Source organism: Podarcis tiliguerta (genome assembly GCF_965153285.1).
Source record: "Podarcis tiliguerta genome assembly, chromosome: 13".
In the NCBI taxonomy this organism is placed as follows: Eukaryota; Metazoa; Chordata; class Lepidosauria; order Squamata; family Lacertidae; genus Podarcis; species Podarcis tiliguerta.
Window position 1 is genome coordinate 4,208,617 of NC_139546.1, and position 17,352 is coordinate 4,225,968.

The 17,352-nt window shown below is 43.2% G+C and overlaps 2 protein-coding genes and 1 long non-coding RNA gene across 31 annotated transcripts in view; 2 read left to right on the forward strand and 1 right to left on the reverse strand.

Annotated features, from left to right (window-relative positions):
* Positions 1-17,352, forward strand: part of GALNT1 (polypeptide N-acetylgalactosaminyltransferase 1) — a 538,911-nt gene that overhangs the window by 120,080 nt on the left and 401,479 nt on the right. The gene's annotated exons all lie outside the window — the stretch shown is intronic.
* Positions 1-17,352, reverse strand: part of LOC310661719 — a 157,193-nt gene that overhangs the window by 100,461 nt on the left and 39,380 nt on the right. The window lies entirely within an intron of this gene.
* Positions 1-17,352, forward strand: part of COBL (cordon-bleu WH2 repeat protein) — a 104,011-nt gene that overhangs the window by 72,260 nt on the left and 14,399 nt on the right. For all 29 annotated transcript variants that reach the window (XM_083407447.1, XM_083407464.1, XM_083407452.1 and 26 more), the window contains one exon: positions 14,886-15,192. In XM_083407447.1, coding sequence (XP_083263573.1) covers positions 14,886-15,192 — 307 coding nt within the window. The remainder of the gene's footprint in view (positions 1-14,885; positions 15,193-17,352) is intronic.

The following is a 17,352-nucleotide window of genomic DNA, read 5'->3' on the forward strand; positions in this document are numbered from 1 at the left end:
TCTGTGTGGTGCTTGTATGCGTAGATAACAATATATTATGCCATCATGAAATGTTTTGAAATATAAGCCTGTTCATATAGTACTTGGCCATCAGGGTGAGATTGGCAGTGGACCTTAGGCTTCCATGCTCTGTGATTTGCTCTTGGTTCACCAGGTGGACTTGTACTAAACATCTCACTCTAATGCAGGGATGGGGAACTTCTAGGCTGCTGGTGTAATGTGGCCTGACAGGCCTCCACATCCAGCCCTCTTCCTCAGCCACGCTCTTGCCCCAGCCACACTCTCTGTGGGTCCACCACACACCAGATAGAAATGTGCTGTCCCTGGTTTCCAGATGATGGATGTTGATCGTCTGAAGCGTGGGCCCGATTTTTGTCCCCATCCCATTAAGCATCCTGAGCCCAGCATCAAAATGGGGATGAAAATACCCTCCTCTGAAAGCTGTTCTGCTGATAAACCAGGGCACCGAATAAGGAAGAGTTGTGTGCACTTGCATGTATGATTGTATGCATGTCTGGCCCTGACCATTTTTGGGAATGCAACCTCCAATAGCTTTCCACTGGAGTAATGTGCCCCAAGCCCCAAAGATTCCCAACCATCTAATACAGGCATGGCCAAACTTAGCTCTCCAAGCTGTTTTGGAACTACAGCTCCCATCATCCCTAGCTAACAGGACCAGTGATCTGGGATGATGGGAATTGTAGTCCCAAAACAGCTGGAGGGCCAAGTTTGGTCATGCCTGATCTAATGCATTGGTTTATTATATGCAGGGAGCTTTTTGTATAGGGGGAGCAATAAAAAATGCTACCACCATTCATGAACTAAGTGCTTAATAGAAAACATCCTTCACTTCCCTGTGGCTGAATGCAATGCATTGTACGAAATTGCATTGAAATCCCCCCCCCCCAAAAAAAATTCATAGAATCATAGAGTTGCAAGTCCAGATTTGCTGCTTGATTCCCACGTGGTGATTTGAGAGGGGGATTCAATCTCAGAAACTGGGTAGGGCGGCAAGGAGACATACAGTTAGTAACAACAGTGATGTTTTCTAACTTTTAAAACTGTATTTTGATACTGCCGCAGGCAATGACAACAGCAGAGCGCTCCTGCTGGGAGCCAAGCCACCATTTCATTTCCTCTACAATGGCTCTGGATGTAGTGTTCTGGGGCATTGTGGGAGGAAATAGGAGCCTCCATTTCCTGCCACACTGCCCCAGAATGACACTTATGTCCAGTATCAATGCCTGAAGATTTTCTATGAATTCTGACATGGATGGCCTGCACCTTTCAGAAAACTCTGCAGGTTAGAATTTATTTTATTTCTTTATGACATTTCTATGCTGCCCTTCATCCAAGGATGATAGTGCGCTTTACAGTATATAGAGAAAGCAAATTCTGAAAAGCTTCCTTGCCTACTGTCCTGGAAGCTGTTGGGCCAAGGAGACAGTTTCATTTACTTGTCTACCACAATTTCATGTTTAAAAATCTAAGCAATTTACAAAAGAAGCATTACAGAAGATGTGCTTACCCTTCACATTTTTTACTTTTCCAAATTTTGTGATGCACTTCAGTGATTCTACCAAGATGTGTATTTGAGGATAAAATAGGTTTGGAAATGTGTACAATGAAATAATACACATTTAGTTATATTTTTGTGATTAAATATTATTCAAATACAAAGTTTGTGCAAAATTTTAAAACAATAGCAAAGAAATGCAGAAACTGGATGGAACGCACATATGACCGAATGCACACATGTGATAGAGACCTGACCTAGACTGATCTATGCGTTCCTAGTGTCAAGGTCATTCTGAGGGAAAACGAAATAGTGGCTGGACTGATGAGAAAGGATCTCTCTGCTGTTGATGGCAGCCAATTTTTAAAAGTTAATAAAGAGCCATCCTCACTTCTGCTAATGCTGATCTCTCCGCAGCTTGGGAATGAATTCCATTACCCACCCCAGTTGCTGAAATAACTCCCTAGTGTTGGCCTAGTGTGGGGTTCCGAGGTGAGCTTGGCTGTCTGGCTGGTGTACCGGCCACCTAGCGCACCAGCAGCCACCCGGTCAGGCCTGCTGGAGGCTGTGGCCGGCTGGGCCTTGGAGTTCCCTAACCTATTGGTATTGGGGGACTTCAACATCCATGCTGATGCCACTCCCTCCTCACAGGCTCTGGACCTGGTGTATTCCATGGCGACACTAGGGCTCTCCCAGTTTGTTTCAGGCCCCACACATCAAGCAGGTCACACGCTGGATTTGATCTTTGGCGTCGGTATAGATGTGATCATGTTTCCTTCGATGAAGGTGCCATGGTCTGATCACCACGCTCTGAAAGCCAGGATTGACGTTCCACCCCCACCCTGCTTAGGTGGCGAGCCGATTTGGGCTCGCCCACAGAGGCTGATGGACCCTGATAGATTCCGCCAAGCCTTGCAGGACCTTGCTCCCCCTGGCTACTCATTGACTGAGCTTGTTGAGGGCTGGAATACCCAGCTCCTGGCAGCCATCGATGAAATCGCACCTAAGCGCCCTCTGCGACCCCGCAGAAACCGGGCTCCCTGGTTTACCGAGGAGCTCCGGAAAATGAAGCGGGACCTCAGACGGCTAGAGCGAGTATGGCGGGGTGCCCGTGACGGAGCTTCAAGAACATCTTATAGGGTTTTTATGAACAGGACAGTGATTTCATCCTTAAATAGGGTTCCGTGATCTTAGTTTCAAAACCAGAGGTCTATTGAGTAGGGTGGCTACTGAGAATACCAAAGTGGGCCACCTGTACGTTAGAACAGTTGCAATTCTATTTACAAAAACTGCACAATTTTGCTCATGCTGGCAGCAGTCATAAAGGAATGTGTTGGATGTTTAATCCTATACACGTCTACTAAGAACTAAGCCCCATTGAGCTTAATGGGACTCACTTCAGGTAAGATTGCAGCCTAAAATATTTTGCTCAGTCATTAATTATATTATTTGTTTTCCCTCCCCAACAGTTTATTGTTGTGCATCATTCCCTTCACGTTCCAAGCCCGTCTGACACAGCTTGCTTCTTCCTATGATCTTCATACCTCTGAACCTCGTTGCCTTTCTGCCTTCATTCTTTTCATGTTCCCTTTTCCCACACTGAGGAAAAAATGGTGTGTGAATGGCATCTTTCTGACTTTTTTCTCCTTCTTCATTGGCATCTTTCTGATTTTTCCTCTTTCTTCGTTGAACAAATAGAAATATCTCACCTTTGTGAGATAAAATTTCTTCAGTAGTGAAAAGAAATTCTGCGACTTGCTCAATATGTTATGTTGATTCAAAATAATCCAGTATTTGTATTGCTTCTTTGAGTCTAGTATTTTGTTTTATTTAGATTTGGGATGAGGACCATTTAGCCCTGCAGATCTTGTTAGACAACAACTCCCATCATCCCTGACCACACTGTCCGAAGCTGATGGGAGATGGAGTCCCAACATCATCTGGAGAGCCAGATCTCACCCACAATAGAGGTGTTCAACTTTTTCATATATGCAACATTTTGTTGAAAACACATTATTTTCGGTGTAACTCCTCATTTCCCACCCATTTTAGTTATAGAGCAGAGGAGACTTTTTGGCTTCACGGGCCAGATCTTTAGCAAGGCTGGGCTTGCAGGCTGGATTTGACTGGTGGGTGGAGCCAGCCATCCGTCCATCACCTGTCACCACCATCATGTGATTTGATACATTGAAGTGCCAGTTGGCAGCAACCGCAAAGCCCCCGTCAACCAAGCTCCACTCCTAGAAGCCCTCACCTGACGTCATGTCAGTGGGCCAAATGGAGAGGCCTAGCGTGCCAAATTTGTCTCACAGGCCGAAGCTTCCTCAGCCCTGGTTCGTAGGACAACACTTTTTTTAAATATGCAGAACATTTTCTTTACTTCTATTGTCCTGCAACATCTGCCTAAACAGGTGTACTTGGTGTTAAAATACAAGGTGCTTTTTGTTGCTTTCCCCGTAAGCAGCGTGCGGTGCAATTTTATACATGTCTATGAAAAGTAATGATACTTACTCCCAGGTAAGAGTACAAAGGATTGCAATGCCATACATGCTTCTAGTGAATAGGCCATCGAGAATGAAGATTTTATTCTGACTAGACAAGTATGCACTCTTAAGGGTCTATCAGACATAATAGGAATACAGAAGGCACATTTTTAAAAAATCATATTTTCTCTACTTTTCATACTATTGCTGTCTTTAACTATTTTTTTGTGATTCTATAAGTACACTATATATTGTTTAGTATGTATCAAATTATTTTAAACCACTGTTTGTGTCATGGTAAATCTGATTCCACAATTTTGTTTTTATATTCCCTACAAGAGTATTGCATTCTTATGTGGGGGTTTTTTGGGGTTTTTTAAAAAATCAGCTCCTAGTTAACAGAATTGCAGGTGTTTTGGAAACAGTGAAAATTGATCATGAATGTTGATCAGCATGTATTTTTTACTCAAGCTAATGGTTAAGCGTGTGTTTCATGAGATGAAATGATGTTCACAGCCAGTGCTGTATTATGCACAGAAAAGGCTATAGGTGTTGGAACTTTTTTTTTTATCATGTAATACGTTGTGCTGGATTGAATAATTACTACTTTTTTGCAGAACCACTTGCACCTTGGAATCATTTCTCTGTGTGCAAATACACACAAGCATTCACATGGGTGAGAAATACCAAAACAAGTTAAAACAAGTTTATAGCACACACATTTGGCTTGGAGGCATCATAGCAATTTCCATAAGCATCAAACATAGAAATGTGGCCCACCGTACTATTTAGTTATTGTACGTTTATGACAAGATAATAAATCTTGAAATCAATTATACATTACCTCCCCAGCATTTTTCCAATAGCTTTAACCTTTTAATATTATTGTTAAGAATAATTGTTCTTCAAAGGAAGTCTAAACATTTTCTGAGATATATGGTTAAAACTGAACTCTGGTATTGAAACACAACTTGGGGTTCGTCCACACTTTTGCTTGCCCTGTGCTTTAGACAGCACAGGCCCGAGTGGTTTTCCACTTGCCCCCTGCTAATGCTAATAATAATAATTTATTTGTACCCTGCCCATCTGTCTGGGTTCCAATATATATAAATGTTGGGATACTGCCAGGGAGACAAAGTCCATCATGACTCCACGTCGTCTCCGGACATCCATCGATCTCCCGCAGACACGCAGTATCAGCAATTAGCGACACGAGCTCCAGAAATAGCTTGCCACATTCCAGAGCCGTGCACGCTCTATCAGCAGATAACGCACAGCGAAAGATGCACTCAGGAGAGCATTATTTACAAGTTTATTTAGCGTTGATCAGAACAAAGAAAAACATGACTGCCTGCTTCAGTGTTCCGGCAGAGAGAGAGACGAAAGCAAAGACACAACAGAAACATCCTGTGAAACAGGAAATACGCAGACTCTGTGACTCACAAAGCCTGCTCCCTTTTAAGGTGGAACGGAAATATCCTAACAATAAAAACATAATAAAACATTACACATTAAAAAGCTTCCCAATGCAGGACTGCCTTCAGATGTCTTCTAAAGGTGATATAGTTCCTCATCCTCTTCTAGGCATGGGTCCGAGCTGTTTTGCCTTTCTCCTGCCAGTTTCCTTTGGAAAATCCACTCTTTCGCACTAAATTGGAATAAATGGTAAGCCATGGGAAATCTGGTTGCTGTTTGTTCCAGTTCAGTGCTGAAGCACAGGTTTTCCTGGGGGAAGGCATCAGGGCAAATGGAAGTGTGGATAATCCCCCAGTTCACTTTCTTGGGGCTGTGCTTCCCAGGACCAGACTGAGGGGTGATTCCCATGTCACCTGGTTGAGATAACACCCATATTGAGTCCCCTATGCTTTAAATGCAGATGTGGCTTTAAATGGGGCTCACTCCTCGGTGTGTGGGCTCTTGTCTTTAGGAGGCCAAGGATTCTGTCATCACTGGTGGCAGGGTTATGAAAAACACCTGCCTGTTGGTCAGAGTCGGTGGTGGTCTATATATAACCCAAAGTCAATTAATATTTAAAGAAGGAAGTGAACCAGTGGTGGGGAACTGGATACAACTTGGGACCTCACCTGCAAGCCATATGGACAGGTGGGTAGGTCAGCCCACCTTTCAGTCACCTATTGTCATTATGATACCAACTTCAAAGGGACTTGCTTTCAGCACCAACTGCACTACTTGCCAAGGAACAATCTGGAGCACACTTCAAACTCCTGAATGATCTTTTGCAACAGCACCTTTACCTACTGCACACTGGCATCAGGTGTGGGGCAGGTGGGCATAGTTTGGTGAAATCAGACTTGTGAGCCAAATTAGAATCCCTGCCAGGCCTCATTACACCCACAGGGCAGATATTCCCCATCACTGCACTAAACCAAACCGTCCTCAGAGCAGCATTACCTAGCTCATTCAAAGATGCACTGGTGGTGATTTGCTTAATGAGAAAAGAGCAGCTACAGAAGGATGAAATTCAAGTACCCCTTTTGCCACTGAGAAAAAGCTAAGTTCAACCTCCACAGAGTTTCTAGAAGTTACACTTCTGGGTGGGGAATGAATGCAACCTACTTTTAGTGTACATGTATAAAGGTAAAGGGACCCCTGACCATTAGGTCCAGTCGTGACTGACTCTGGGGTTGCGCTGCTCATCTCGCTTTATTGGCCGAGGGAGCCGGCGTACAGCTTCTGGGTCACGTGGCCAGCATGACTAAGCCGCTTCTGGCGAACCAGAGCAGCACACAAAAACGCCGTTTACCTTCCCGCCGGAGCGGTATCTATTTATCTACTTGCACTTTGATGTGCTTTCGAACTGCTAGGTTGGCAGGAGCAGGGACCGAGCAACAGGAGCTCACCCCGTTGTGGGTATTCGAACCGCCGACCTTCTGATCGGCAAGTCCTAGGCTCTGTGGTTTAACATGTACATGTATAGTCACTTGCTATTCTGACCCAGCCCAGGGGTTCTAGCGCAAATGGGGTCTTGTGCTAGGCAAAGAGTCTGCATCATATTCTATTAGCATCTGAAAAGTTCAGGAAGCAAAGTCTGGTTAAGGAAAGGTCAGATTCCCCCAGGCAAGGTTAGACAAAGCAGATAGTAACCAAGATAACAGAAGTTGAAAAAAGCAGAGGTCAGAGCCCAAAAGGTAAAGAAGCAAGATAAGTAACACCCAGGATAGCTCCAGGTAGCATCTGGATGGAAAGACAGATTTGAGTGTTGCTGCAACAACAATCACACCGAGGGCTTAGACACACTTTCCTTCTACCTTCTCTTTCCAAGCATGGTCCATGGCTTATAACTTTGTGTCTTTTTTCTCTGGAGCTTTCCCTGCGAAAAGCTGCTCTTGAAAGCGCAATTGGAGCAAAAGTTCATCTGCAGAAAACCCTAATTGACATTTGCTCTGATTCAGTTTCAAATTATGATGTTGATGATGAAGAATTTTTTTGTATACTGCTCTCCATCCGAAGATCAGAGGGCAGTTCACAACATAAAAATACAAAACGAGAATACAAAATACATCATCACCATCATAACAAACAAATCAGTAACCCCCCCTCCCACAAACACATTATTATTAATTGAATTTGATTATTATTATTTTAAGAAATTAAAGAGTGGGTTTTCATGGGGAGAGCTCAGGAGAGAAGAAAACAACAACCATACCCCCACGCTCAGAGCGTTAACTTGCAGACACCTGCCTGTAAAGAGCTGGGTAAAACCTCCAGGTATAGGACAGTATATAAATTCAGTCAATCAAGAAGTGTGGATAAGCCCTGAGCCTTGAACAGGACTGCAGATTCCTTTGAGCAAATAGCATTATCCCTCATGAGCTGGAGTCTCTACCCTGTTTTAAGAGCTGCATAAATCTCATTTTCATAAATAGATTTCATAAACACAAATAAATTTCATCGATACAAAGAGAAGTAAAAAGAAGCAGGCCGCAGAATGCCTCCCAGTGTTGCTGCCCTGGGCTAGTTAGCTTGCAGTCACCTTTCCCACAGTTGCAGCAAGGCCAGGAAAAGGCTGCGTGGCACGTAAGTGCAAGAAAGGAAAAAGCGGGGAGGCGTGCCACATGCTCTGAGCCACCTGTGAATGGCAAGGAGCAGCCAGGCTGGAAGGGAAATAATTTGAGGCTGTTGGGCATTCAACATGCAAAGCAATTGAAGAGGGAGAATTTGAGCCAGCTCACCACCACCTGTTTGCCACACAAGGAAGAGGTTTTTGAGGGGCAGGTGCCTCAATGTGGCGCGTTTTAGCTGCTCTGCTGTTCTCCAGGCGCCGCACTCCGTGATGTCTTTTCCTTCCAATCTTGCCCTTCCTCGCTGCCTCACCTGTGACGCCACGCGCACCACTCGCTCTCACTCTCCCACCCTCTGCCCACCATGCAAACTCTCGCTCTCCCCCAACCCCAACCAGACCCACACTCTTTTTGATGATGACTTCAAATATGGGATTAAATCCATACGCGATTCTGTATTTTAAGGTTTAGGTAGCAACCCTAGAAGTAGACCATGAATTACCATAATCTGCCTGGGAGGGGGAAAGAGAGAAACTGGGAGCCTGGTTTCATCAGCAGCTCTCCACACAGGGCACTTGGACCTACTCCTGCACCACCTTGCCAAAATATTATGCTTTCATTTTCGTTTGGCTTCATAGCTGTTTTTCTGCTGCTCTTATCCTTCAGGATGCCAGGGTTTTGCAAGCAGACGGGAACCTAGAACAAAGTTCCAAATAGCTTGTACAGAGATGGCACAGAGTCATCCATTTTGAACCATCATGGCTGCTCTAATGTGTGTTTCTACGGGTTAACAGGCCCCCTCTTGAAAACCTACTAGGCTAAGGCCTAACACAGACATCACTGCTAAGTGGACCAAATTATCTAATCTGTTTTCAATGAGCAACACACAAATGAATTAAACTGTGCTGATATATTATGTTGCTTGACTATAAGTATAATAAAAATGAGATATTATACAGTGGTACCTCAGGTTAAGTACATAATTTGTTCTGGAGGTCCGTTCTTAACCTGAACGTGTTCTTAACCTGAAGCACCACTTTAGCTAATGGGGCCTCCTGCTGTTGCCCCACCGCCGGAGCACGATTTCTGTTCTCATCCTGAAGCAAAGTTCTTAACCTGAAGCACTATTGCTGGGTTAGCGGAGTCTGTAACCTGAAGCGTATGTAACTCGAGGTACCACTGTAATCTATTCATTCTTCTAAGTGCCATAAAGAGCCACATACAGGAATCTTGCACAGCCACATACAGAAAAGGTCATGATATTCATCATTACTGTTCTCTATTTTGAGAATGTTGCCTGTGTCTGGAGCCTTTATGGCTCATTGGGGGGGCAGTAAACAGGAGAGAGGAAAATGACACAACAACGTTATGGAATTGAAATGGCCACAACTTTATTTGTCACAGATGTAGGTAGGCTTTGGCTTCCAGTGGTTCTCAACCTGTGGGTCCCCAGATGTTGTTGGACTGCAACTCCCATCATCCCTGAGCTCTGGCCTTGCTAGCTAGGGGTGATGGGAGTTGTAGTTCAACAACATCTGGGGACCCACAGGTTGAGATAGGTTGGCTTAGACAGTGGGTTTGTATCCTAAATCAGCCTCCCGATTGAAGGCTGATGTTTGAACAGAGTCATGCCTGGGTTAAGGGTCACTTCAAGATGCAGGTCAGCTAAGCTGCCCCTCCACCAGGTCTCCATTGAAAGTTCTAGGCCCATCTGCTCCTCTTTTCGGCTTCAGGACAGTATCTTCCACCCAGGCGCCTTTAGTTGGGTACCCTGACATGTTGCATCTGCTCAAGGGTGGGCGGAGGTGACGCACCAACTCTCGCCCACGTCCCAGGAATAGATTAAAGAGACAACCCATTGCCTTATACATCAGAACTTGTGTCAATTGCTACGACGAAGGCAAAACCCCCCAAGCAGGCCCAATTTGTTTGCAAGCAAATTCCTTCCCAGCCCTGAATATGGCAGCCATTTATATCTCCTGCAAGGTCTTCCAAACATAGTGCCTGCTGACCTGCTTGTAGGGAGGATGGGTGCACTGGCGTAGCATGGGGGGGGCTGAGGGGCCCTCGCCCTGCACACATTTTGCTGAGGGGGTACTACCAGGCACCCCCAAAACAGGCTCCCATCAGAGCCTGCCTCCAGAATGCACCCAGCTGCAACCCTGCTCTCAGGTCAGACGTAACCGGGGGCAGAGTGGAGGAGAGTTGGGGGCCGAGATGCAACCCCCCCTCCTTGACTGCGCTGCATGCATGAGGGAGCCACTGAGACAGCTTCCTCACACCTGGTCACAGTTCTGCTCCCAGATCAGGTCTGACCTGGGAGCGGAGTGGAGGAGAGTTGGTGAGCCCCAGTGGGCTCCGTCCACCCCCCACCTTGGGGGTGCACCCTGCGCAGCTGCCACAAGCGGTGGATGCATACTCTCAACTGCTGGGTGGGCAAGTTAAAAAACCATGCTCAAGGCAGTTTACAACATGAAAAGATTAACTTTAATGACAAATATAACAAAAGTAGTCAAAAACAATAAAGCACATAAAAAGCACACAACCAAATTGCACAAGTTCCACATAAATCATAACATCTAAAAATAAAGATAACAAAAAAAAAATCAATAACAGCAACAAACCCCGCTAAACAAGAGTATCTTCAGCCTCAACTTTTGTAGCTGGAGTCAGTCCAGGCCCCGCCCTCCCAGGCCAGGTGGAAAAAGGCCTGCAAGGCAGGGAGCAGGTCTTCTAGGATTCTTCCTACAATAGCCTTTACATGAGCTACCTGGCCTGAGGGCACTTAAGCCCTCCTGGCCAGAAGTAAATAGAATAGATTAAATCATCCCTACTCAGGCTCCCTAGGCAGGTGAGAAGGAATGGTCCCCTCACTTCAGCTGGAACTGGGCACACACCCCATTAGCTAAGGTTTCTATCTTAATTTCCAGTCAGTGACACAATTGCTAATTTGTTGGATTTTTGTTGTTGTTACTCAGCAGCAGCAACAACAATTTATTATTTATACCCCGCCCATCTGGTTGGGTTTCCCCAGCCACTCTGGGCGGCTCCCAACAGAGCATTAAAAACACAATAAAAGATCAAACATTAAGGACTTCCCTATACAGGGCTGCCTTCAGATGTCTTCTAAAAGTCAGATTGTTTATTTCCTTGACATCTGATGGGAGGGCGTTCCACAGGGCGGGCGCCACTACCAAGAAGGCCCTCTGCCTGGTTCCCTGTAATCTCGCTTCTTGCAGTGAGGGAGCTGCCAGAAGGCCCTTGGATCTGGACCTCCGTGTCCGGACTGAATGATGGGGGGTGGAGACGCTCCTTCAGACGCATTAACTGTGGTTAATGCATAAGATGTCATGCCCTAGAATGGCACTATCTTACACTTGAATTTGTGGAACGCTTGCCAAACTGTTTGCCCACCACCGTATGAGGGGAAGCGGCTGCAATAAGAATTGGGGTAAAAGGTTTTTCATTGCAATGTAAATTCATCCTTACTGACCTTTAAGTTATGCACACTTCCAACGCTACCATTTCTTGATACAGCTTCCGCCGTGACTTCAACAAGAGGGGCGTCAATACAGTTACTAAGTATATCTGAAAGCTAAGATAATAAATGTAAGTTCATAGCTGCAGCTGTCATATTTTTTATAGATTTGTTAGATTATAAAGAGCAACACTGCCATTCTGGGAAGCTGTCCCAGAGCTGTCCCACCCCCTTTTTAGGTTGCTGCTTCAAGAGGCTGCATAGATAATAGTACTGCAAATCATCCTTTGCTCTGACATTTTAATGGAAACAGAGAGAGCCATTAGGTTTTATATACACACCAATGAACATCAGCGTGTAATGCATTGTGCATTTATTAAAAAACGACTGTCTACTCTGTGTACTTTCCTGCTATGCTGTTGTATCTCTTCTGGCCTTTGTGCATTTTATTTTTTTAAATGGCTAGAAAGTTTTGTTTATAATTTTAGCGTGGGTTTTTTCCTGATCATGTTTTCTACTTGTAATACGGGTGGTTATGTATTTTCTGCCTTTTATCTGTGTTTGTATAGGTGCTGTCTGAATCTCTTTCTTTATTATTTGTATGTGTTGCATTTGATTTGATAATACTATATTTTACTTTTTGTTTAAATAGTGTTTAACTTATTTATTGTAAATCACCCAGATAACTTTATGCTATGGGTCGGCGCTCACATGTCATAAATAAACAAACAAATCATATGTAACTTGATTTTAATTTGGTGGGGGTACACAATAGTAGTGCTGGAAACTGGGCGATTTCTCATTGCCTCCCAAATTCTAGGCAGTGCCAGGAACCTTTAGCAGCACCTACAATCATTAATTTTGGAATTTGCAGAGCTTTCATTGTGATTTGTAACCTTTTAAGTTTTACTGATCGTACTGCCAGAAATTGAGTTTTGTGCTTAATGGGTACTGCATGGTCTCAATCAAGGAGGCTTGTCCTTTAATTTTATTGAATATTTCACTGACAAAGATGCAGGTATCTCCAAACACTTTACTCAAAGTTTAAATTTTGGATATGTGACAAATGCATGCCCTAAACACATGAATCGTTTTGAGTATTCCAAAACAGGGAAAAAACTCAATTTGAAAAACATGTTCACTGTGAGATTTTTTATTTCAATAGTCATTACTCCCTGTCACCTCCCTCCAAAATAAATGTTTTCTTAAAAAATACCCAACCCATTTTCCTTTATAATCTACTTGTTTCTTTGCAACAAGCTTGCTGAGGTTCTGTAGAAACTTGTAGTGATCTTTATCTAAGTTAACAGGCACACGTAGCTTAAATACAACAGTGCCTTCACTGCTGAAAAACTATTGTTCCGTTAAAAACTTGATTCATTTCAGTAAATGTACAAAATGCTGAAATGTACACTTCAATAGATTTATGCTGAACTGGTGGTTGTGATGTTCTTTTCAAAGTTTTTCAGTTTTATATTGTTTTAAACGAAAGCTAAAAAGTTTTGCATCTGATCCTGTATGTCCAAATTCGTCTTAAAATAAAAGAAATTAAGACTGCAATCCTAGCCCCAATTAACTGGGAATAAGTCCCTTTGAATTCAATGGCAATTCCTTCTGAGTAGATTTAGGATTGCCCTGTAAAGCATCCTTGAACCATCCTGTGCATGTTTATTCAAAAGTAAGTCCCTCTGTGTTCTGTGCCCCATTTACTTCTAGGTAAGTGTGGTTCGGATTGCTGCCTATTGACAAAGTCTGTTCAAAACTGAACCCTTTTAATTGGTGCGGATTTCAATGGGAGGATCACTCAAATGGTTAAAAATTTGGGTTTCTTAAACTGTATTTACAAATTTATTAAACCACCCTTTCATAAAGGAAATAACAAGCCAGAAAAGAACCCATTAAGCAAAATAAACCAATATATCCATAAAAACCATATTGAAAAATCAGTAAATACTGATTGGATTAGTGAAAGGAGCTGGAGCACCATTGAGCTAGAAAAACGCGCTCCTGGCCACAGAGGTCCCTTAGGCATCTAGTGACAGGGATGGGTCAAGGAGTCTTCCCAGGCTGCAAGCCTCCTCCTTCAGAGGGAGTGCCATCCTGTCCAGTACATGCAGTTGATTAATCTCCTGGACATGGGAACCACCCACGCTTGCCAGAATTCAAGCTCAATTCGGAGAGTTTATCTCTTTAAGAACTCTTGAGATGTTTGCCATGAAGACCCAGTGACATGTTCATTTGTGTTTCACCAATTTAGCTCTAGAACATCACCTCTTGTTTGATGAAGTTTGTCAGATGCTCATTGCAAAATTTCTAGTTGAGGCATGAATATCTTTCAAACATCTTCAGCAGTGAAGGCCGATTCAAAGAATTACCGTAATTCACCACATAATCATTTTACATTCTGACTCCCTTTATCTGGTTTCCTGCTATTTGAATAAAAAATGTTGGGTCTAATAGTTTCCTCATTCTTTTTCATTTGCTTTTTAAATTCTTTTTTCAATTTAAATGTGACCATATTGACGTCTGGACAGCTTTTCACTCATATATATTTTTCAAGCTAAGAACTTCACGTTCCCAAGTAGTCTGACAGTTTATATCTTATCTTAAGTTCTGAGCACCACTCAGGATTAAGTCAAAGGTTGGCTCCCCTTTTTGTCAGCCAAATGTGCATTTGTCAAATCTAGAAATATGGCCCTCTTTGCCATATCTTGACTATACATTTACCCAGTCAGTGTGAGGGTTTGTTGCTCACTCATTATTACAATATTTCCAACCTTTGGCTGTGTCCCTCAGTTCTTTCTCCATCTTGAGATCCCCCTCCATATTTTGGTCAAGGGATATTCTGGAATATTCCAGGACAAAATTATTTTGAAGGGGTCTGGTGCTTCCATCCACAGTGATTCTATCAAAGATATTGTTCATATTAATTTCCTAAATTTGGGTCTCTTGTGTTCTTTTTGACATATAGAGCAGCTGCACCCCAGTTTATCCTCTTTTTTTGCTCTTGCTCGGCATTTTTTATTAAGATATAACAGTTATCTCTATTAAATGCATAAGCACTATTGTTTCACTGTATATACTATTTCTGAAGTATTTCATTTATTCCTGGTCAGTCCAACAGAATTCCCCCATTTTTATTCAAACTCACTGAATTTTTCATGTAAGAGACAGGTGCAGAGCATACTTTTAAGTACATGGAAATTTGACATTTCACCATAGAGAATTTACTATTCTATTCACTGCCCATACAAAAAGAAAAGAAAAGAAAAAAGCCACATTGTGGTGCATTCTGATAAACAGAGGAGGAGGGGCTTTTTAAATGCGTTATTTATTTCAAAAGAGTGACAAATGGTATTTAACTGTTTTTGCCATGTTTCGTCTAGGCAATTTACACCTTTCGCGTGATATTTCTAGCATGGAAGATGTAGCTCTGGAACTGTCAGAAACAGAGGACACGATCTCTGTTAGCAGCTGCTTTACCTCGGAGGACACCACAGAAGATTCAGGTGTTATGAGTTCCCCCTCTGATGTTGTCTCATTGGAGTCTCAGAATGACAGCGTGAGGTCAAGAGACAAGTCCATCGGGGCCCAGGAGACCTTGACTGAGATGGATTCCATGTATGTTGAACAGACGTGCTCTGTAAGGAATGCATTCTCCAGTAGTGATGAGTCTGGAATCGTTTCCCAAAGGTAGGTCTCATCTGTGAGGCAATTTAGAGGAGTGACATCTGCTTATGCTAGTCTTTTGCAAACTAATTTTGTTAACGTCTTGTTGCTGTATCAGAAGACAACAACAAACTGACACCTGAGAACTTACTTAATGAAAAGGTTTGCATGCAAAACAACCGATGATCATGTGTTCATAGCAAATTTTGGTAATTGTAATTGTTACAGGGTTCTGACTCTAATGCTGCAAGTAATCATGTATATTGTAATAAACTCTGCCTTTTGAAGTTGATTGGGTAGGCAGATGTGTGTGTTTTTAGCTGAAGCAAATCATGCTCTGTAGGAAAAGTTTAGTGTATTATTCTTGTCCTTCATCTTTGAACTGTGCCAAACCCACCTGGGATGAATAGGCAGAAGCAAAAATGACATGCAGAATTCACTGTTGACCTTAACCCACTTTTGACTCTTGCTTAATCCCAATTTCAGCTTGAAACAGTTTTATGTTGTTTATCCACAAGAATAATTTCCACCAAATTTTCCAAAAGAGACATTAAGCTAACCAGCCTTTACGTACTTCAACACATGCACAGCAAGACAGGCTGCACATTAAAAAAAAATTATCTAAACATATCTAATGCCTTCAAGTTTTCAATATGGCGCTGTGTATAGGACACATAACCATTCTTAACTAATATATATTTATTTAAGATTTCTATCCTACCCCTCAAATAGTCAGAGTGACTAACAGCAAAAAGCAATAAAATAGCAAGCTAAAAACAGCAAATATAGATTTGAAAAAATAGATATGGCAGAGAAAAACAAATGACATAAGGGTTTGCCCATATAAGAACTTTAAGCCAGTCAGGAGGCCAGATGCCTGCCAGAATAAACTTTTAAAAAGCAGCAAAAAATATCAGGTAGGAAGTGGGAAACAGTCTCCTGAAAGGTGATGTACCATAAATAAGGCCAGCTTGTTGTGTAGCCTTGGACAAAGTTGGGCCACAGAAAAGATATTCCTTGGCAGAATTTAAGAGAATGAGCAGATTGGCATTGGGAAATTTTAATGAGTTTCAGAAACATTTTATCAATACAAATTCACCTCATTCTCAGATCTAGAAGCCTTAAACTAGTAAACACGTATGAAAATTTCAGCCAAACCTTCTCAAAGAATAAAAATGACTTCAGAGAATTGTATTACATTCATAACATTTACTAGCAAATTGGAGCTTCAGCAAAATATTGGAGTGCTCCTGTTTGAGTTTCCAGTCACTCTGCTCTGTTCCATCCTTTGTACTTTTCTGTTCCGTCCCCGCCCCCACAAAAAACAACAGCAATTGTCAGTCAGCATTCCTTGACCATTGGGCATGCCCAGTCCTTACTGGGGTGTTTTGGGGTTTCCTCCATTAAGATTTTGTTTCTGTCTAAAGCTTTTTTGTACAAGTGGAAACCTTGCAGCTCCCCTAAAGCTTGCTGATACCTTCCTCTTGTGTATGCAAGTTTCTGTTAGCATGTGTGCAATGGAGAACATTTGGTTCACAGGATGACACCTCCCACTGAACTGGGTAGGCGGGGTATTTCAAGTCTTTTGCCCCCTGTTTTGGGGAGAGGAGTTGTGACACACACACACAGAGCTGCCTTGCTTACGGCTGGGTTAGGAAGGGTCATTTTTTACTAAAAAAAATAAAATGATTCTGATGAGTTATTTTCTCTTTTCTGTTTTGTAGTGTCCTTTTCCCATGAGTGTTTCTGGGCATTTGAAGCCTGTTTGTTTTCTTTTATCCAGGTTCCTTTCCCCCTTCCTGCTTTAACGTTAAAAAGGGGGATAAAGGTAAAGGTACCCCTGCCCGTACGGGCCAGTCTTGACAGACTCTAGGGTTGTGCGCTCATCTCACTCTAGAGGCCGGGAGCCAGCGCTGTCCGCAGACACTTCCGTGTCACGTGGCCAGCGTGACATCGCTGCTCTGGCGAACCAGCACCAGAGCAGCACACGGAAATGCCGTTTACCTTCCCGCTATAAAGCGGTACCTATTTATCTACTTGCACTTAAGGGTTCTTTCGAACTGCTAGGTGGGCAGGAGCTGGGACCGAACGACGGGAGCTCACCCCGCCGCGGGGAATCGAACCGACGACCATGCGATCGGCAAGTCCTAGGCGCTGAGGTTTTACCCACAGCACCACCCGCGT